The sequence below is a fragment of the Falco peregrinus genome, chromosome 6 (assembly GCF_023634155.1).
Source record: "Falco peregrinus isolate bFalPer1 chromosome 6, bFalPer1.pri, whole genome shotgun sequence".
Taxonomy (NCBI): Eukaryota; Metazoa; Chordata; class Aves; order Falconiformes; family Falconidae; genus Falco; species Falco peregrinus.
In genome coordinates this window covers 74,085,248-74,106,487 of record NC_073726.1, presented here as the reverse complement: position 1 = coordinate 74,106,487, position 21,240 = coordinate 74,085,248, and the positions used below count along the sequence as shown (strand labels likewise).

The 21,240-nt window shown below is 40.0% G+C and overlaps 1 protein-coding gene across 1 annotated transcript; it reads right to left on the bottom strand.

Moving 5' to 3' along the window:
- Positions 1-196: 196 nt before the first annotated feature.
- PYROXD1 (pyridine nucleotide-disulphide oxidoreductase domain 1) lies at positions 197-20,478 on the bottom strand. Its single transcript, XM_055807795.1, has 12 exons — positions 20,231-20,478; positions 15,867-15,947; positions 13,438-13,557; positions 11,905-12,033; positions 8,399-8,472; positions 7,491-7,651; positions 6,442-6,542; positions 5,034-5,163; positions 4,015-4,127; positions 1,752-1,874; positions 1,313-1,450; positions 197-796 (listed from the first exon to the last, which is right to left on the bottom strand). The coding sequence occupies exons 1-12, from the start codon at positions 20,309-20,311 to the stop codon at positions 548-550; spliced, it is 1,500 nt and encodes a 499-aa protein (XP_055663770.1). The 5' UTR covers positions 20,312-20,478; the 3' UTR covers positions 197-547.
- Between the last annotated feature and the right edge of the window lie 762 nt (positions 20,479-21,240).

The window sequence follows — 21,240 nt, the reverse complement described above, 5'->3', positions numbered from 1 at the left end:
CACACCGCCCAAGCCTGGAGGTAGCTTTAGGCATGGAAGGCACCACCATCCCATCGAGACATCCCAGCTCACAAGGGTGGCTCACAGGCTGAGAGGAGGAACCTGCACAGCAGTCAGCCAAGGGAAACCAGGCTCTGGTAACTATAGCAGGCAATTTACGCACGGTTTGGGGAAGAAGGGAGCTACGAGTCAGGCACAGGATTTAACACATTTTATTTATGTTTTAAAAGTGAAGGCTACCTCACATTCAAGCGAATGCAGTGCTATCTCAACAGCACAGTGACTCACTTTTTAACTGTCATAGCCGTGTTCTCGTATGTGAATTAGTCTAGACAAAACTTCCTTGCCAACACTAATCCAGTTGGCTTTTGTTGTTGCATTTCTGCACAGATTAATTTAATGTGCCGGTCAGTATTTTGACAAGATGAACACAAAATCTTAATAAGGAATCGCACTTATCCCTCATTTCTGGTAATCCTGAAGAAACAGTTTGTAAGACATATTACTCTGTGTCCAAACTTCATACAAAATGGAAATGGGGTTTTGTTCAATCAAAATAATCTTCTATATCGATATCTGGATTCAGGAGATCTTCACCATAGGCTGAAAGATCCATTTGATTTAAAATTAAGTTTTCAAAGGTTTCTTCCAAGTCCGTTTCACCAATCAGCACAGCTCCCATCATTCGGCCATTCTGCATCACTACTTTAACATACTCTTGTCCCTTGGTACATCTCAGCATCAGTTCATGGTCTACACCCAAGCCTTGAGCATTGTATTTTCCCAAAACCACCACCTAACAGAAGGAAAAAGAAGCAGTACTCATAAGAACATTGCAGTGGCTTTTAGCATTTCTGCTGGTAACAGTTCTAAGCTTCAGGAGACTGATGTAAACTGGGAAATACTTGTCCCTAGGGAACCTCCCCCATTTCGCTGGCTTGGAAACCCACATCAGAAATAAAAATCTTCACCCTGAAAATACCATCCACAATCCCCAATAATGAACACCAGTTACCGTGCTGAACTGTGTCAAATTTATCCATGAACAGAAACTTAATGAAACGGAATATGTATGAAGATGCAAAGTAGATCGGTTGTCACTCCCCAATTACAATTTGTAATATAACTGTAAAGATCTTTGCGCTTCTCAGTTTCAGGATTCAAAGTTACCGTGAATAGAGAAAATCTAAACTAAGATTAATTATTATATAGAGAAAAACTGAACTACCTGCTCAGAGTTAGCAAGTGAATATAAACAAGCAGTATGGGTTCCTCAGTGGTTTAAAGAATATTAAGACTGTATTTGCTTTACCTTGTAATTGAAAAATTTTGTAACATGAGCAAATAGTTCAAAGCTGAAATCCATATCAACAGATTCCCCTAAAACATCTGCTGCCATGCATTTTGCTGCATACCATCCCATCTGCCTAGCTTGAGTCCACAGTCTCATCTGAAAAAAAAAAAATATTACAAGGATTTAAAAACACAAATACATGTCACTGTGCAATGACCGGCACTCACTGTTCTCATCAATGCATACTATGTATTTTCATTATACAAGAAAGGCTGAACAGCTTGGCTTTCAGCCACGCAGATAAAATTATCTGTCATCAACACACCCAGGACTATCTACTCGAATTCACTGGTTTCTGCTTCAATTGAACTTTCTTTTCTCCCATCTGTGTAATAGCGTGCAATTTCCTTTGTAGATTAGATGGCTGCTAAGTGCACAATCTTAAGATATGATTTACCTGATGCCACACTGGACTAGGTTCCCACGAAGCTGTGCAGATATCTCCAGCTGCATATATATCGGGCAGGGATGTGTGCATGTGCTTATCTACTTTAAGACCTCCATCTTCACCTACAGCAAACTAAAGTATTTGCACAGATCAGCAATAAGAAAAATAGTAACTGGAAGTAATTCAACTTCCCCATGTTAAGCAGTCATCTCATTTGTTACTCCTAAAAAAATTTAAGTAAATTCACTATTCTGCTTATCAAAACATCTGAAGACCTAAAAATCATATGAACAAATAGGACAGGAACCCAGCAGGATGCTCTTCTGGATGCCATGTAGCAACAGAGAAAAGGTCATTCACTGTGAACAATTTGCGGCTATTCATTCTCCCATCTAATCTGACTCAATTAGGAAAGACTGACAACCAGAGAAACATTGTTCAAACCTCAGTCTCAAGACCCCCATCTTCAAGGGAAGAAAACAGATCCCCTGAAGAGTACCATAATGAAGTGTTTTTCACAACTGTCTAGATACCAAGTATTACTTCTCCATACTATAATGCAATCCTGCTCTTGCAGAGTTTTTCCTCAATCTTTTCAAACCTATAACCTTTCAAATAAGCAAATACAAACTTAGCCTACAAAAGCAGAACTTCCTAACAACCTCTGCATTCCTTTCTCACCAAGTTTAAGAACATAGCAGTATTGCATTTTACAAATAACATTCACATAGCCTTCAAAATATCTCAAACTCTGTATTAAAAAAAGCTTAAACACCATTACATACTGAAAAAAATCATTTAACATGAGACTGTCCAGACTGGCAAGGCCTCCATGGTAAGATACAAAGCATTAAGCATTATTTCTAGAACACAGCATAGGCTTGTGAAACATTATTACTGATACCTAGGCAGGGACGTAACACAGCTTGCCAAATTCCAATGACACTACATGTGTTACAGGGACACCTAGTCTCATTTTGTATTTTTGCCAAGGCCAAAAAATACCACTGCAAACACCTAAATACCTAATCAAACTTTCTAATGGAGGCCTTGGGTATTTCATGGCTAAACATCCAATGTGTGCTTCCATAATTTTCTTCTGCTTTATTCAGAGGATCGTGTTTTACTTCCTAATTAGGAGGGTACCACAAAACACCAAATACCCTAATGTACTGATTTTGCCTGGGGTAGAGTTAACCGTCTTCACAGGAGCTACTATGAGGCTATGTTTTGGATTAGTGCTGAAAACAGTGTTGATAACGCATGGCTGGTTTAGTCGTTGTTCAGCAGTGCTCACACAGACTCAGGAACTTTCCTGTTTCTCATGCTGCCCTGCCAGCAAGAGGCTGCTGTGCACAAGAAGTTGGGAGGGGACCCAGCTTGGGCAGCTGACCCCCACTGACTAAAGGGATACCCCAAGGCATACAATGTTGTGCCCAGCAAAAAAAGCTTGGGGGAAGGAGGAGGAAAGGGAGACATTCATATTACACCGCTTGCCTTCCCAAGTAACTGTCATGCCTGTAAGCCCTGCTTTTCTGGATATGGCTGAACATCTCCCTGCCGATGGGAAACAGCGAATGAATTCCTTATTTTGCTTTGCTTGTGTGCACAGCTTTTGCTTTGCCTAAATTTGCCTAAATTATCTCAAATCATGAGTTTTGCCACTTTAAACTCTTCCAACCCTCCTCCCCCATTCTACTGTAAGCGTAAGCAAGCTGCTGCATGGGGCTGAGCTGCCAGGCAGTGTTAAACAAGACACCTAACATGGAGACAAAACCATCTCAAGGCCTAAAAATCCACATGGCAGCTATGAACTCTAATCATCATCCACGTTTGGATGCAGATCCAAAGTGTGACTTCCCTCAGTGAATATGAGCACCTTCACAGCTCAGTTTCCCAGATCAAGAATACTGGAAATGACTGCTGCCTTCCCAGGAGAAAACTTTAAAATTTGTAAAATAAGATTTTTGCCACGTGAACTAATCATACAAATGTTTTTCTCTCTTTGTATAGGCTTAATCTTTACAGTGTAAATTGTATATATATACTGTACATATGAGTAGCAACATAATAAGCCAAGTCAAATTATTTTTTATTATGTTGGATATTATATACCAACACAATATATACCCGCCGTATTTTGAAACACTGTACAACATTCAAAACCTTTAGCAATCAATACTTCCTGTCAGAATACAAGCATAAACCAGCTGAAAAAGCTTATTTCACCTTAAAAAACAACTTAAACTTCAAAAGAAATCAGTATACTTACATTATTGCCATCAAGAAATGGTTTAACATTTGGCACAACTCCAGTTGCACTGACAATGAAATTGCAACCATAAATTTTTCCATTAGTTAATTCCACATATACAGGCCATAGCACTAAAAAAGGGGAAAATTTTGCCCTGAGAAAGTAACCAACAGAAATTACCTTATTAATTATGTCTTAAGCCATGAATTAAGAAGAAAAAAATATAATCTTTTGAGATATCGAATGGATTAGGTAGGGAAAAATAAAAATCAAAAAAACCAAAAAATTATCAGAGGTGACTTATCAGAGGTGACCTATAACATTTCTTACCTTCACTCAGGACTAGAAAAAAAAAATGAGATTTTGGAGCTTAGCTTCAAGTCCTACTATTAACATTTTCTGAACTTTTTCTAAATCAAAGCCCTCATTTGTTGGGGGAAAACACTATGTCCTGCCACTTCTTCAGACCCATGGGATGTTCTCTTAAGTACACAACTTCAAAATACTCTTTTACATACAAATTTACAGATGCACAAGAAAGGCCTCAAAGCAAAAAGAACATCAGAGAATTGACTTCCTAGAATTTTATACTGGGAGTAACTGGCTATTAAGATATTATTTTAAATATTAATTTTCTTTGAGATGAATTTATTAATAGAATTATTCATGACAAGTAATATTTTCTTCTACTTTCTTTGAAAGATTACTTCATTTTGACACTATTTTTTTTTTCTTCTGTTTTAACACCACTGTTAATATATGTTTTTATTGGACCATCACAAGCAAGGGGTATTCTGCATAAAGGATTTAGGTGACTTTGTGGAAAAAGGGTCTGACCCATAACATTTTTTAATGTAATTGTAGCCCATAAATCAAATGCTCAACTACTATTTGTTACTCAAGCTCCATTTAATTTACAGAAATAAAGGATTTATTTTCCAAATCTGTATTTGCTCTAGAACAGCAAACAAGATCAAACATGCTCCAGCACTGCTTTTATCTTCAACACATTATTTCTCATCAGCACTGACACCTACCCTCGTCTGGTTCTATGTTCTTCTCCTCTTTAGGAAAAATGAAAGATGTCTGTTGCAGTCGTATAAATTCTTCCTGTAAGTGTATTTTCTTCACTTCACATAGTACTTCAATATGTACTTTATGAGAAAACTAAAGAAAGATTGACAAAATTGTACACATAATGATTAGAAATAACAACATGTTTAATACCAAGTATACCTTCACGTAAATTGACGTTACTAAACTGGAAAAAAACCAGAACCATGTATCCTGTCCTAAAGCATGACGCATTAGCTTAGTTCCCACACTTTTTCCTTTTTTAGTACAGATCTAACCATAGCAAATGGCAATTCATGTGCTTTTTCAGCAGGTATCTGATGTTCCTTGAAATTTCATTACAATTTAGCTTTTCCAGGCATGCCAGAAAACATATTCAAGTTGCCCTGAGCTTACAGGAAGAGAATTCAGAACTTACCAGAAAAAAGTAAACTCATCTTTTCTATTTTTCAGGATTTCAAATCCCTTACTTTCCTATCATGAATTAAATTATGATAACAATAATAAGTGTATGTTCTACATGCTGTAGAAAGAAAAAGACAACATATCCTGTTTCATCAACCCATATTTCAACCACTTCTATTCTAAGCTCAAGACAGAACTAGGAAGGTTGCCCATTTCTCTAAACTGTTTTGTGGATTCAGGCCTCGAAAGGTTTTACTCTCCACTACACAAACATACTTCCACAGCCTTCAACAGCCAAAACACCGCCAACTAATGTGCTGAATACCCTAAGTGTCCTTTAGTTGTTATTTCGGTAGAATCTGTGACTGATCACCTTTTGAAAGGTCTTTCTTTTAAATGTGTTACAGATGCAAACAGCTAACAGCTAAGAAATTAATAAAGACCTGATAAAAACCTATGAAAAGTGAGGATTTTTATTTAATTTCAAGCATGAAACTCTTCACAGTGCTCATGAGTCCACTACTCATTTTGCATTTCATTATCTACTGTGACAGGGGACTGATGTTCCCTGCACCTCTGTACAAATCCTACTGTCTTATTTTTCACATAAGAAAATGTACATATGGCAGCTGAAATCAGGACAATAGAGGCACCACTGCTTCTGGTTAAAGCTAGGATTGACATCAGTCCTACAGAAATACGCAAACCCACATTTACATTTCAATTTGAAGAGCAAACTGCTAAACTCATGCCAGTGGATCCGATTAGCCGCCTTTCTCCTGAGGCAGAAAATTCCTTTGTGTTAACATTATTTTCCTGTTCAGTTCTGACGGAACAGGAGGATCTGCTCAAGCACGTTTGATTTCTGTTTTTCTGATAATCCTGAATGTGGTATTTCACATTCTGTCACCCTTACTCACTTAAAGCAATATTTCAGCAAATGTGTAAGCAGGATTTTGACCATACCTCTTTTGTCCCTTTAAGAGCTAAGCCCTCATGCCAATCAGGGCCTAAGGCACTGCCCAGTTTGTCAGCTGCTGCTATAGGTCTTTCTTTTTCCTCATTTCCTGAAGGAAAGAGATGAAGATCATCAGATTTAGCATGCATACTACATTGCCCGCAGAATTCAGAACGAGGGTCCTCAATTAAGAGAAATACGATCTGGTTGCCAAAAGGGAAGACAAAATGTAACGCCCCCAAACCCATTAACCTGCAGACAAGTCAGACTCCAAGCCACCATTCAGTTTTATGCCTTTCATTACTTCACTCATCTCAGCAACAACCATGCCACTGTGAGGTGTCTGCATGGACCCTTGAGAGCCAGACAGACCCCAACAGCACCAGGCTTCTGGAGATGCGCTATAGACTTGGTTGCTTAGCACCAGTGCTAACATTTAAACTGATGTCCATCTGCCAGCAAATGTGCACTGTCCCCTCCCCACTGCACAGAAGTGCGAATTCTAACATAACACGATACATGTGAAGAACACTGGGTGGTGCCATTTAGTGATGTTTAGGCTGACAATCTCACAATTTATTCTTCCGACCTGAAGTCTAAAACCATGCTCTTCTTTTTGTTAGTATTTTGGTCAAATACATGTTTCTGTCACATCTGTTCATGCAGTTCTGATTAACTGTTCTTAATTAACACTACAGTTTCACTGCACCTGTAATCATGGTCTGTGATGTTTTATCTGGTCCTCCAGTAGCTTATTATGGGACAGGTCTTTACATAATGCTGACATAATTCAGAAAAAACATTAAAACATTACAGAAAATAAAAAAAAGTTCTTCAGCAGATGGAATACTTGGCACAGATATAAAGATAAGCACATTTTTGCAGTTTACAGGTAACTATTACATGCTGTTGTGTGTCTACATAAATTCTGGAGGGGATTTTATTATTGCTTTTTTGAAGAAGGAAATGCCATTGATAATAAGACTAAACCTTATTTACAGCCTGCTAAATTAATTAAATGCTGCTGCTGCCGTGTTAGGAGACCAAAGCACCATACCTTCCATTGTGTACTTTGTTCTTTTACATTCAATTGGAGTCTCTCGTTTTTCAGCAGTTAGCTTTGGAATGAGAAATTCAGCTGCTCCTGCATCAAAAAAAGTGTTCCCAATGGCTTTGTCTTTGATAGCCCAGATCACTTCACAGCCTTCAATTTCATACCTGTGGACATTTAAACAATGAATAAAGTGGCAGACAGATTCTGAAAAGGATCTGACTTAGCAACACAAGTGTGCCTGGTTTCATTCCAGAAGCTTGAAATAAGGGACCTAAGACTTTTAAACCTATCAAATCCACTGCAATGCCAGACTGTCCACTGCTAGGAACAGGCATTTATATCTTGTTTGTACTACCTGGAACATGAACTGCTGGAGACATGCAGAGGACAGTCTATTGAAAGTGAAAAAGTGACTCCCTACAACACCACACAAGACCATATAATTGTCTAATACAGGTGGTTCTGTAACCTAGCAGACTGCAGGACCACACGGTTCGGTATCCTATCTGTGACAAAGGTCACGTCAAACATTTCAGAAGTTCTATTGACTTAAATTAAGCTGGGTGCAAGATAAGCCACCTCTTTATTCCTGTTACATCTTCTGTCTCCAGAAGTCAGACAAGTTTTCTAACTGAAACACTGCCCTTACCATTGTTAACAGAAATCTCAGTTGGTGCCAAACCAGAAAAACACTGTATATTCTTGATAGCTGTGTCAAAGCTTCTTCTGAAGCCTGCTGAATTTTACATGACAGTAAGCACCACTACACTGTGAAAAAGTTATTTTGATCAAATGCTTCAAGAACCACAATTTTGTAAGTCAACCTTCTCCCAAACTCTTGCACAATACATTTAACATTTTATTGTTATTTTATTTGCATATGCATCTTCAAGATTTAGTCATTTACTTACACTAATTCAAGTGCAATCCCACCATTTCCCACCACTACTATTCTCTCAGCTTGAGCCAAATTCTTCTGAAAAGCCTGCATTAAGAAAGGAAAATTGTCAATTACAACTTAGATTATATGTTCCTTCACGCTGATCAATTATATCCTCTCCAATATTTTCTTGCTTTCTTAGTCATCTTATTTTAATTTTCTCAGACTAATGATATGCATTTACTTATGCTAAGACCTGTTACAGAAGCTAATGAAACCTGTAAAGTTCTACCACATTAAGGGATGAAGTTACTGTTACCGTCTTACAAGTCTCAAATTGAGACAGGAGAGATAAAATAATAAAATGTAAACCAATTCAACAGAGCCTTTAATAGAATCTAGGAGACTGTTCTGTGTCCTACAGACTATTAACACTGGGATATCACAACTTGCATAACTCTCACAGTAATCTGTATAACATTAAAAAGGCAAAGATACAGAAACTGGGTAATTTAAAAACTCCTTATCAGGAAACGGTAATCTAAGAAATAATTTGTAGCAAGTCTGAGAACCAATTTTATTTGTGCAAAAGCTTTCAGAAACAAACAAGTCTCCAAATCACACCTTAGGGGTGACAGAACATCCTACTTTTCGCTGGGATAGAGTTCTTTTGCTTCCTAGTAGCTAGTGGCTGTGTTTTGGATTTAGGATGAGAGTAATGTTGATAACATACTGACATTTTAGTTGTTCTAAGCAGTGTTTACATTAAGTCAAGGACTTTTCAGTTTCTCACCCCACCCTACCAGCAAGAAAGCTGGTGGGGCACACAAGAAGCTGGGGGAAGTCACAGCTGGGACAGCTGACCCAAACTGGCCAAAGGGACATTCCAATACTATCAGCTATGGGGAAAGCTGGCCAGCAGCTTCTGCTTGGGAACTGGCTGGGCATCGGTCAGCAAGTGGTAACTGCATTGTGCATCGCTTGTTCTGTATACTCTACTTCTTTTATGAAAAGGAATAAGGCCTAAAAACCTAAAGACCCCTGAGAAGAGACTCAGCTCTGTAAATGCCCCATTCTGTCTTGCAAAATTGCTCAACTCTCTTGTACCAAGGAAACAGAGCATGGTGTGCTGAATCACCCTGTTCTTGCTCATTGTACCCAAGCCTAAGCCATTGATAGAGACTGCCATACCAGGTACTAGAAATCATACATCTGATAAAGTTAGACATATCAATAGAAGAAAATGGTAGCAAGCCAAGATTTTTTGTACAAGAGTCTGGCAGAGCCACTTATGAAAGAAGGTCGAAAAGTTCAGCCCTGAGGAAAACCACCTGAGCAGGGCCGAAAGGCCTGAACGACCCTCCCAAAACTGATGCCAAGAGAAGACTCCACCTGAACTCTGCCCAGGCTCCACCTATCACTAACATGCAATGAGATTTTGTAATCGCATGAATAATGTATGTAGAGACATTGCAATCACGTATGTCAAATGTATAAATTAGCCTGTTTTGCACGTGTGCTTCAGAGTGAACTACCTCCTCCCCCACGCAGGTAATAAATACCTTGCTACTAAAAGTACAAAAAGTCTCCTAGCAGTTTTCTTCATTCCGAGTTTTTTTCGGCTTAATTTGTCATGATTATTATCTCTTCCTTTCCTGTCCTAATAAACTGTCTTTATCACAACCCACAAATTTTTGGGTTTTTTTCCCCACTAGTTCTCTCCACCATCCCACAGCAGGGATGGGCAAGCATCTGTGTGGTATTTATGTGCCTGCTGGGTTAAACTATGACAGAGAAATAAAATAAATTTAAACACAGGCCAGACAGTATTTTTTAGATCATAGTACAACCACTTCAAGTATTTTCTTTCAAACAAATCAAGAATCATGACTATTAGATCAATTTTTGCAATTACACAAAAATCTGTTCTTATGTGCTTCCAGTTTACCTGACTAACTGTGTCAAGAGAGCCTGAACTGTAAAAGATCAGGAAAACTGCAGTCCTTTAATCCCTTCAGAGAAAGACACTGAAGTTGTATCAGAGGGGACTAGCGGACACAACCAATCATCATTAAAATAAAAAGCAAACAAAACCTTAGAAACAAGCATTTTCAGCCTCATTCAACATCAGTTTTGACAAATGATAGTCCAGTCTACTGTTTCCCCACAGTGCCCAACAGTGGACGCACAGGGAAGACCATCAGAAGACAACAAGCACATGACGATAGTATCCTGGAACATGTATTTTTTCTTCCCTCTTTATTTCTCTTGTGGTTTTTTTTAACTCAGGTAAACGTTTAACATCCAAAACAAACAACAATTTCATAGTTTCACTTCACTTTGCTTGAAAAAGTAACATCTTTTTTATTCTCAGCATCAAACTTAATTTGATGAACTCCAGTTTTTATGCTATGAAGAAGCAGTGTTCACTTTTGTTAAAGAAAATGTAGTTTGAATTAAGAAATCTGAAGTGCTGAAGCTGATAACTGGCATAACCAGGCCTCGGCCTTTGTATAGCCCTACTCCAAGGCTGTTTTAAAACGTAGTCAAGTTAATCAGCAGGAGAATAGAAAAACAATAGATGAGAAATTCGTGTACACAGGTGCTTTCTGAAACACAGATGTCTTTAGAAAAATTAATATAGATGGGTAGGAATTGCTTGTTCAAAGATTTAAGTGTGCTTGCAGGATTGTGTGAGTTAAAGCAGGTGGAAAAAAGATCATGATCTGAGGAGGACCCTGAAACCAAGTCAGAGACTGGAACCAAATAGATGAATCAACTGGGACAGGACTGGGTGATGGATTCCAGACCTGATAAGACCAAAGGAAACTCCTAGAACTTCTGACTTTGACTAGTGATCCGATTAGTGTATATAAGCCGTGCTGCACCCCTTTGTTCTCTGCCCATCACTGAGGTGGTGGCCCAACTCCGAGTTGCGATTAAAGCAAGCCTAACCGTACCCACATCTGTGTGAAATTCTCCTTCTAACAACTTTCACCCTGTCTCCTCTAATTCTAAAGACCTATAGCAGTGAAAACTCTTTCTACTTCCAAGCTGAAGTTTTAGTCCAAGTCATTTTTCATTTGAAAACTTTTTCACAACTTTGACTACAACTCTTTTCTGTACAATGGGGACAAACTACAGTAGAATTAAAAAAAAAAAATGCCCTACAGTAGCTTTTCACTGTAAGAAGCAGCCCTTCATACAGTGTAGCAGATACACCTTCTCAGGGAAGTTTCTACTGATGCCTACTTCCTGCTTGTATTTTCAGATTGGCTTCCACATGGAGGGTAGAACACCATTTATTCTAGATTATCATGTCAGAAATACTGTCTATGAGCTATTTATAAACTTAACAAATTTAGTGACTAATTAATGGTATTTTAAGGCTATTTCTCTGCTACTGAAAGTGTTTGTATTTAAGGATATACAATAACAAACATCATCTGTTTCTCCATTTCACTCCATAATCATTTTTAGTATTTTGCATCAGAAGCAGGAATATATTATACACTTTTAAGTCCAAAACAAATTTACCTGTGCGCTGTCAGTGTCCCGGATTCCTAATACATATGGGTTTCCTTCAAAAATTAGTTTTGGTTTTGCTCCAGCACACAGGCAAAGTTTTTCATACATATATTCCTTCCCATCTTCAGTGACAATCCTCTGTTAAAAATGAAGAGAAAAAGCAACTGCAGACCTCTAAGAGAGCATCAGCATTTTTTTCCTTAGCATCACAGTATTTTGCAGGTATTAAAAGCTGTAACTCGCTTCTTAAAGAGCAAGCCTTCCTACTCTCATTGACTCTGTGTCGTTTATTTGCATTACACTCACCACAAACTTACAGGCATATGACATTATATGACAGACAGCGCACTCAAAGAAAGATGACATACAAGGATTACCACTTGGTGTCACTGTATTTACTAGCTGTACTAGAATAGGTTTTCTATGTGACAAATACCCCACCCCATTAACATTATGCACTAGTGTATGTTAGCAATTAAGAATCTCATTCAAAACATTTCAACAACGGTAAACCTGTACATAACTTAACCTGGCACAGGCTAGAATACAGTTTAGAAAACCGGCAAATTCTGTTCTTTGCTAAAGAAAAAGGGTAGGCACTAAACAAGCTACATCATTCTGCAACAAGCAGTACTTAAAATTTAACATTTTATGACCTTATTTGTTTTCCAAACTAGAAGCTAAATAGTTTACACTAGTTTTGCACAAAGAGAGTTTTTAAAGGTTATGGGCAAAAGATTCTCCAAATCTATACACATGAAATCTTTGTGTCCACAGACACATACCTAAACTAAAACACCATTATAGAAGTGATACAAGAATATCATTAAATTCAAAATATTAGCAGAATCTAACTGGAATCATATCTCTAACTTAAAATGAGCAAAACCAGTTTTGGATCTTAATGTGAATTTCTGGTAACGTTGAAGTGAAAAATAATGTTGAGCTGACCCAGGCACTAACACAGATCTTTACATGCTGTACATTGCTCATACTTGCAATGTATTTCCTGCTAAAAATAAAGAAGAAAAGATGGAAATGTTGTTTAAGAACTCTTCCCCCCCCCCCCACCCCCACCCCCCCCCCCATATCACAAAGTCCTTAAGATTTTGGTCTCTGTAGCAACAAGCAGTAATTCAAGAATCAGAGATCTCTCCAATCAAGGGTTACAGCAATTTTCAGACACCTATACTGACATACAGTATTGGTTTCATCAACCGGTTTCCCTGCTGTTCCAATCAGGTATTCAACAAAGTATGTCTAAGGTGTCAAAGAATTAAATCTAAAAGATACAGTCTCTTAATCAACAAGCAATTTTTGATCTACAATTTTGTCCCTTATATGTATTTCTACTTGAACAACAGTGTAAGTCGTAAGTGAAATTAAAAGTTAGGAAGTATTTTCTTGTGATTTTGGTAACTTAACACTTTAATAACCAGAATGTTCTTGAACGGAATTTCACACCCAGAACGTTGAACTGCTTAAGATATTTCTTAAATAAGTAAATTGAAAAAACATATAAAAGACAAAACACCAGCTTACATGTTCATCACTTTTCAACTGTTTTACTCCAGACTGTATAACTTTGATATTGTGATAACGTTTTTCTAATAGAGAACTTGGTTGCTCTTCCACATCAAATTCTTCAAGTGTTTTGGAGACCTGTAGGAAGAAGAGAGGTATTTAAAAATATGAATCATTTATCCATCCCTTTTTCTAAAGCTTGTAACAAAATGTGTTATGTTCATTTCCAGTAAAGAAGTCACAACATAAAGCCAGTATTGTCACAACACATGTTATCACGTTACTGCTAAGTTCCTTTTTCTATATAGAATCCTTTCATGCCTATTCTTTGACTCTTTACAAAGTAGCACAGAGAATTCTAATTCTGGAGAATTAGAGAAACTGGAGAACCCTGATGGCTGCTCTAACTGCTATGAAGTTTTATTCCATAAATAGAATATATTATTACAGTTTTTAACACTGCTTTTTAACTTACTTGATGCAGTGTTAAGACCCTGTTTTTCTGTTTGTTGTAACTTTGATGAAATTACTCAGTAATATTCTCCCATACAAGCATTTTCCTCTCCTTGGCATTTTAGGAAAAAGATTTTGGTCAAAATACCTTACAGTATTTTGTAATATAAATAATATTTTGTAATATAAATAACATTTTGTAATAAAATACCTTACTTTTTTCTGGAATAAATGTTTTTATTCTATTTAAAAAAAACCCAAACCCACAACACAAAACCCCACCACTGACATTTTCTGCAAAACCCTAATGATTCAAAAACCTTTTGTTGCAGGTAGCCAGCTGGCCCTTAGGGCAGGAAAAGAGCTTACCATTGTTCAACTTGTGAACGGGACATATAAGGCAAGTGTTCAGGCAAAACAGATTCAAGATCACCTCAAAGCATTTACTTAGCATCTCATCCATAGTCACTATGTGATACTACAGAGACTCCGGGCAGGGGGTGGGCGTGCAGGGGCAGGCACAAACCAGGACTTGGAAAACATTCAAGTTATGTCGATCTGGGGGTTCTTCCAGAAGGGAGCACCTGCATGGGAACCTCCACGCTTTCTACTTTACAGAATACTCGAAAGAGTCTGGAACAAAACTAGGAACCAGAAGCCACACAACGTTTGCAATTCAGAGAGAAATTAAGATGCTCGTGTCCAAAACTTCAATGCTGCCGCCTTCAGATAGTGTTTGGCTATTCCCTTATTCTTCAGATATTGAAACTTCTGCCAATGTGAATTACAGACTCTACACCTCTGCAACGTGTAAATGTCTTTTCCTGGATACTCATGACCCTACTGTCAGCACTCAAGCTCAGAAGATATTCTTTAGCTGGGTGTTATTCTTCCAGTCTCACATAGAGCTCTCGGTCTCTCAGCCATGTTCTGAGCATCCCATTAGCCCTGGACAACAACCACAGCGCAAAAAGGAAGAGATGCTGACAGTCAATTACAGCCACTACATGCAAAGAACTGCTGTTCAAATCTCTCTATGCTTTATTTCGATACACACACACAGAGCCGCCCCAGTTATTTGAATTAGGCATTCATATACCAGGAAGAATTACGTTAAAACCGGACTGTCAGATAAATTAGAGTGGCTTTTCTTTCTTATCACATACTCATCATGAGACATGCCTCATCTGTTAGATACCATGTTTCAGAAAGGCAGTCATGAATCTAAAGGCCAAGTGGAAGCCTAGCTCTCCATGTCTTAACTTTCCCTGACAAGGTAAAACCTAACTTTTTACCGGCTGGCAGCTTTGTGTCCTGAGTTCAGTGCAATCCAGTCTCCAACTCTTTCCATGCCCTATGGTAGAGTTTGAAGTTCCCTCAGAGTGGGGAAAAAAAGCAGTGCTTTCCAAGATCTGAGCACCTCAGCAAAACTAGCTTAGTGAACTTGCTAAGGCCAGAAATCTGAATTCATGTACAGATTTTATTTTCTTTCTCAAACCAGCAGGAGAGAGGTCATTGAATCACCAGCTGCTGGAGATAAAGCTGAAGGCAATTTCACAGAAGACTATCCCTTTTTTATTACTTGTTAGAAGTCTGTTTCTGCCTGAAACTCAAACACAGTGCTGTATAGGAGAACTGCCAGCCAGACTAAGTTTCTGAAGTAATTTATTTCAAAGATACCATTACAGTGCTTAAAATGGAGCCCCCATTAATAATGCAGTGGAATAAAGCTTTAGTAACTTCAAAAATACTTCAACCATATAAGCATCCAATTTAACCTTTGCTCAAATGGCATGAATATATTCACTAATTACTAATGATTATGCATCACTAGAAAATATCTCTTCAGCCCTGCTAGCACTTACTATTACAGCCACACTAACATGAAAATAAGTTCAAAGTCATATGCATTTTCAGGATTATGTTCTAAATTATTTGTACCTATGCAAACTTCTGAAGAGGTCTTCCCATAACAAAAAGTAAGTCTCTCTTACCTGTTTGAAATTTGTTACAGCTTTTATAACTGGAGAAGCTGTCACTAAAAGAACATCTTCTGATGGGAATTCCATGGCCAGCTTGTAAAGGAACAGAAATCACGATGAGTGAATACAGTCATCAATAGATTTTGACTTTAAGACAATAAACTTATTGGTGAAAGGTAGCATGTATTATTACATTACTTTAGTCTTGTAGAACCCTACTGGATAAACACTACTTCAAGACTATGAAAGAATAACAACTAAAATGAACGGAATTTGGAGACCCGAGACTGATTCATTTACACACAAATACATCTTCAGGAACTGCAACCATGATATAAATGATTACTCTAAAGCCTATTCTCACAGTATTCTAAAGGGCAGCCTATGGAACAGCCTATGATCATGTGATTTCTGGAGATACCCAGTTACTGGACATACTTATTTTTATTGCACAGTAGTAATTGTTCACAGATTTAATTTTAACAGAGGAAATGCTAACTCCTATTGGCTATTTTAAATGTCATTTAGTAAACTGATAAATGGATTATTCTCTTCAGAGTACTACTAAGCAATAGAAGACTTTTAAAAGCCCCAAGCCAAAGTGAAAAGTTCCTATTCTAAACATGCATTGTTCTGCCACAGAAAATAAATCAGCTCTGTCAAGAACAAATCATCTGTCTCTGAGGTACAGGCAAAACACAGGGTTCCTTGTCACCACATTCTGTAGATGAACAGAACAGTTGTATAAGCCACGAAGAAGGATGCTTCATGTCATACACAACCAGCTGCGCTATAAAGGGACTAGCATGTATTCCTGTACCTCAGACCTGTGTGATCTGAAGGTTTATGTGGTGAAGCCTTGTTGGTTTAAGGGAGATTCACGTTGGCAAATACAAATTAATTTAACAAGGCTATGTAATCCACACTTTATAGCATGAATCCCTAACATATTTCACACATATCACAGCTGAACACTTTGTATTGACTGAAAATAGGAAGAAAGGTTAAGTAACACACTGTGCTGCAGCAGGTGCTCCCAGCTGTATCTAATAAGCCTCAGAAAAACAACAGAACACTACAGAGATCATGCTCAGTAGCTTTATTAATGACAGATAGTGGGATTGAGCGCACCCTCAGCAAGTTCACAGATGACACCAAGCTGAGCAGTACAGTCAATTGGTTAGAGGGATGTCATCCAGAGGGATCCTGACAGGTTTGAGGAATAGGCCCACATGAACCTTGTGAAGTTCAACAAGGTCAAGTGCACAGTCCTGCACCCAGGTTGGGGCAATCAACAGTATTAGTCCAGACTGGGGGATGAATGTATTGATAGCAGCTCTGCAGAGAAAGACTTGGAGATATTGGTTGGTTAAGAATTAGATAAGGATTGTCAACATGTGCTTACAGTCCACGAAGTCAATCGTATCTGGGCTGCCTAAGAAGAGTGGCCAGCAGGTCAATGGGCCCCACCTGGAGTAGTGCATCCAGCTTTGGGGCACCCAGCACAAGACAGACATAGACCTGTTACAGCAGGCCCAGAATACAGCTGGTCAATGGTCAGAGGGCTGGAGCACCTCTCTTATGAGGACAGGCTAAGAGATAGGTTGTTCAGCCTGAAAAAGACAAGGCTTCCAGGGAGACCGTACTGTGATCTTTCAATACGTAAACTGGGCTTACAAGAAAGACAGAGACATTTTACCAGGCCCTGTAGCATCAAGAGAAGGGGTAATGGTTTTAAACAGAGATTTAGATTAGGTATAAGTAAGAAATTCTTTACTATGATGATGGTGAGACACTGAAACAGGTTCCTCAGAGAAACTGTGGATGCCCCATCATTGGAATTATTCAAGGTCAGGTTGGATAGGGCTCTGAACAACCTGATCCACTGGAAGGCGTCCCTGCCCGTGACAGGGGAGCTAGAACTAGATGATCTTTAAGGTCCCCTCCAACCTAAATCATTCTGTGAGTCTACGTAATTTTAAGACAGCCATCATGTATTTTGCATCAGTTATACTCAAATGCTTACCTCTGCCCTCTTATTAAGATTTAATGGTTGTTTGAAACTTTCATTTAGTAGTATTAAGGTTATTTCATTTCTTTACTTTTAAAAATACTAAAACTAAAAATCTGCCAGATAGAGTATTAGGTTTATCCATGCATACAGAAATGTGCAAGTCATTACAATCTAGAAAGAAATGCTGCCATATAAGCATGAAAGGCAGAAATTACGTAAGACATGAAAAATCTTGTGGCAATAAAAAAAAATCCAACTCAAACTTTTAAGACATTTTTGTCAGAATATTTCAAAACATACTCAAAAAGTAACTATATGTGAAAATACTTGAGACAGACCTGATGCAACGATTGCTCTCAGCTGCCTGAGAAGTCTGAACTACAAGACATCACATAATGCATACCTAAAATGCAGTATGATGGACAAGTTGTTTATTGCTACTATGTTCCACAGAATTGTACTTGCTCAACACTAGAGCTGAGAAAAATTGTGTTCAATATTCCTCTTTCATTTAAAGCATGCGCTCAACTATACATGTACAACACAGAAATTCTTCTAGAACACAGTGCCACTTTTAATGGATTTAGTGAATTAAAACATATACTAAAAGACCACTAATACTCACTGCTGTGCTTCCTGCAGTACTAAGAGATGAGCCAAAAAGAGGCAAGTCTCTGCCATCATGTAACAATCTGATTGGTTTTTCCAAGGAAAAGAAAAAAAAGGTGAGGGAAAGAGCCCAGGGGGGTAAGTGGTACTCTCTATGAACTGACAAAAAAACCAAAGCTTTAACTCTTTGGCACAAACACAGCAGAAAAAAAAAATAATCAAGAAAACAATAAATGCTAGTCCCTTTTACAGCAATCTTAAAGATTACAGACATCCACTATAAATTGGAAATAACTGTATTGTGAAACAGGATCATAGCAACTAGATACAATTCTAAATTACTTCCAGGAAAACAAAGTCTTTGGGAATATGAAATGTATGACCCAAAACTTATTCTTGCAAGCACATAGGGATAACACAAGAGCCTTAATTATGTGAATAGTTTAATCAACTTTTAAGGGATTACTCCTATTAATATAGTATTTAAGGGTCTGTAGTACCAGTGCCCACATATTGCATTAACCATGAATAAAAGGAAAAAAAACCCAAACTAGTAGAAACAAACTAATTCCATGAAGATGGAGAACAGTATCAGTATTTTTTTTTAAATTAGCCTGCATGTAGTTTATACAATGTCAGAAATTAAATAGTATCACTTCATCACCAGAGAACAGATATATCTGAAACACAGTCTTTATACTGCTTTTTAGTTTTAGTATATAAAATATTAACTGAACTAATACCCACATCATTTCATTCCACACTATAGGTACAAAGTTACCTCCAGTTATTGTTACTTTAAAAGCACTAAAAACCTTTAAAAAAAGAAACAAATAAATTTTTAGAGCTTGAGCTCATGGAAAGCTGGAGACTGGACAACGTCCACAGGTGTACAGCCCTGAACATGGACACAGGAAAAACAGAGCAGTGCTTTTATAAAAAGCAGGACATCGCAGCAGCCTTCACTTGAGCGGCAGTACAAACTTTATGGCTACGAGGAATGATGCACGCAGGACTCCTTCAACTTCCCGGCCTCTTGGCCAGCACACGGAATGGCAGCTTTCCCAAGTTACACTCCCCTTTTTATGAAGCAGTCGTAAACTCGTACCAGGTTATTTGCAGGACTATTTTAACCTCTTCAAAAATATTTCTAGACCGACAAATACTTTTATATTACAACACTGCTTCCCTGGGGCTGGTTTTGTTTCATTTTGTTGGTTTGTTTTTTTTTTCAAAAGAGGGACAAATGATTTGTAAACAAGGGGGGCGCGTAATTATGTAATTAATGTATAGATAAAAATATCTATGAAATGACTAATAAATCTAATGAACTGTTTTACGTAATTTCGTAAGTCGATCCTATAAAACACGTACGCCTCCAAGCGAACCGCGCCGCCCGAGCGCCCCCCCCCGGCCCGGCGGTCTCCCGCCGCCCACGGCCGGCCGCGGTTAAGGCGCACACGGAGCTGCACAGGGCCCGCCCGGGGCGGGCCGCCCCCGGCACCCTAAAGGGCCGGTGACGCCACGGGGCTGGGGAGCCTCCTCCAGGGGCCCGAGGGCCGAGACCCGGCCTTACCGGCCCAGCTCCCGCCGGGGCTGCGGGGGAGGGCCGAGGCTGGCGTGCGGGGTCAATATGACACCCCGCTCGGCCCCAGGCCCCCGCGCCCGGTGTTCTCTGCCGGCTGGGGGGGGTGGGGGTGGGGTGTGCCGCGCGGGCCGCGCATGCGCAAGGCGGGCAGAGGAGGGCCCTTACCTTCTCCGCACAGGTAACCCCTGCGATTCCTCCGCCCACCACCACGAACCGACTCCGCGCAGCGCCGGCGGAGGCCGCCATTTCCCTGCCTGCTCCCCTGCGCGCCGCCGCCGAAGGAAAAAAATAATCGCCGGTTACCCACGGGAGCGGCTCCTCAGCGCCGCCTCCCCGCCAGGCCGTGGAGGGCGGCGGCGACAGCGGCCCAGCTACGGCGGGCGGTGGCGCCTAAACTTCCTCTGCTGGCGGCGCGCCCTCCCGCGGGGGCGGGGCGGGGGCGGGGCGGGGCGGCGGAGCCACCCCTCCCTCAGCTCGCCCGCCCGTCACACCTTTTTCCCGCTGATTTTTATTTAATTTGGAAGTTACATTCTTCCTTGGCGGAGCGAGGACTTCGCGGGCCTGAACGCTGGAGGATTCTGATGGACTTTGCCAAGGGACCAGAGAGAGCAGATAGCAAATAGCTATGATAAAAAACAAAGAAAAAAAATTAGGTTCAGGTCTTTCTTCATCCCTTAACGGGATATCAGGAAAAAGAAACACGGGAATGCGAGACACTGCATTCTCCCCAGCCGCCCCCGATGCTGGATACAACAGAAGCAGCACGGCGGCAGCGTGTGGCGGTGCACACGGGGCGGGTGTTCCCGAGCTGCCCCCCGCACCCCCCGGGCCCCCCCAACATCCCCCCGGGATCCCTCACCCCCACCCCGGGATCCCCCGCCCCCCGCCGGGGCCCCCCCCACCCGCACAAGGTGCCACCGGGCGCAGGGACCGTGTGCAGGCACCGGGCGGCCCCCGCGGCGCGGCCCCGCCGGTCAGCGGCCCCTCCGCTTTCAGTCGCCGCAGCCGATGGCTTTGCTGCTTCTTTCTTTGGTTTGGAGACTAGGACAAGTGTGGTACGAGGTGTATGTGTCACAGTCAGGGGACAGACTGACGCGTATAAACGGGCCAGCCATGCCTATAGCTGGAGATGAGCTGCTTAAAATGAGTTCCAAGCTTTTGCGCTCTGGTTTACC

Excerpts from the sequence above, each read along its gene's own strand:
- PYROXD1 (XM_055807795.1), bottom strand. The coding sequence starts at position 20,311 with ATGGCGGCCTCCGCCGGCGCTGCGCGGAGTCGGTTCGTGGTGGTGGGC. Across the intron at positions 7,652-8,398 it reads GGGATTGCACTTGAATTAGT|GTATGAAATTGAAGGCTGTG; the intron begins GTAAGTAAATGA and ends AAATGTCCACAG. Across the intron at positions 797-1,312 it reads CAAAATTTTTCAATTACAAG|GTGGTGGTTTTGGGAAAATA; the intron begins GTAAAGCAAATA and ends TCCTTCTGTTAG.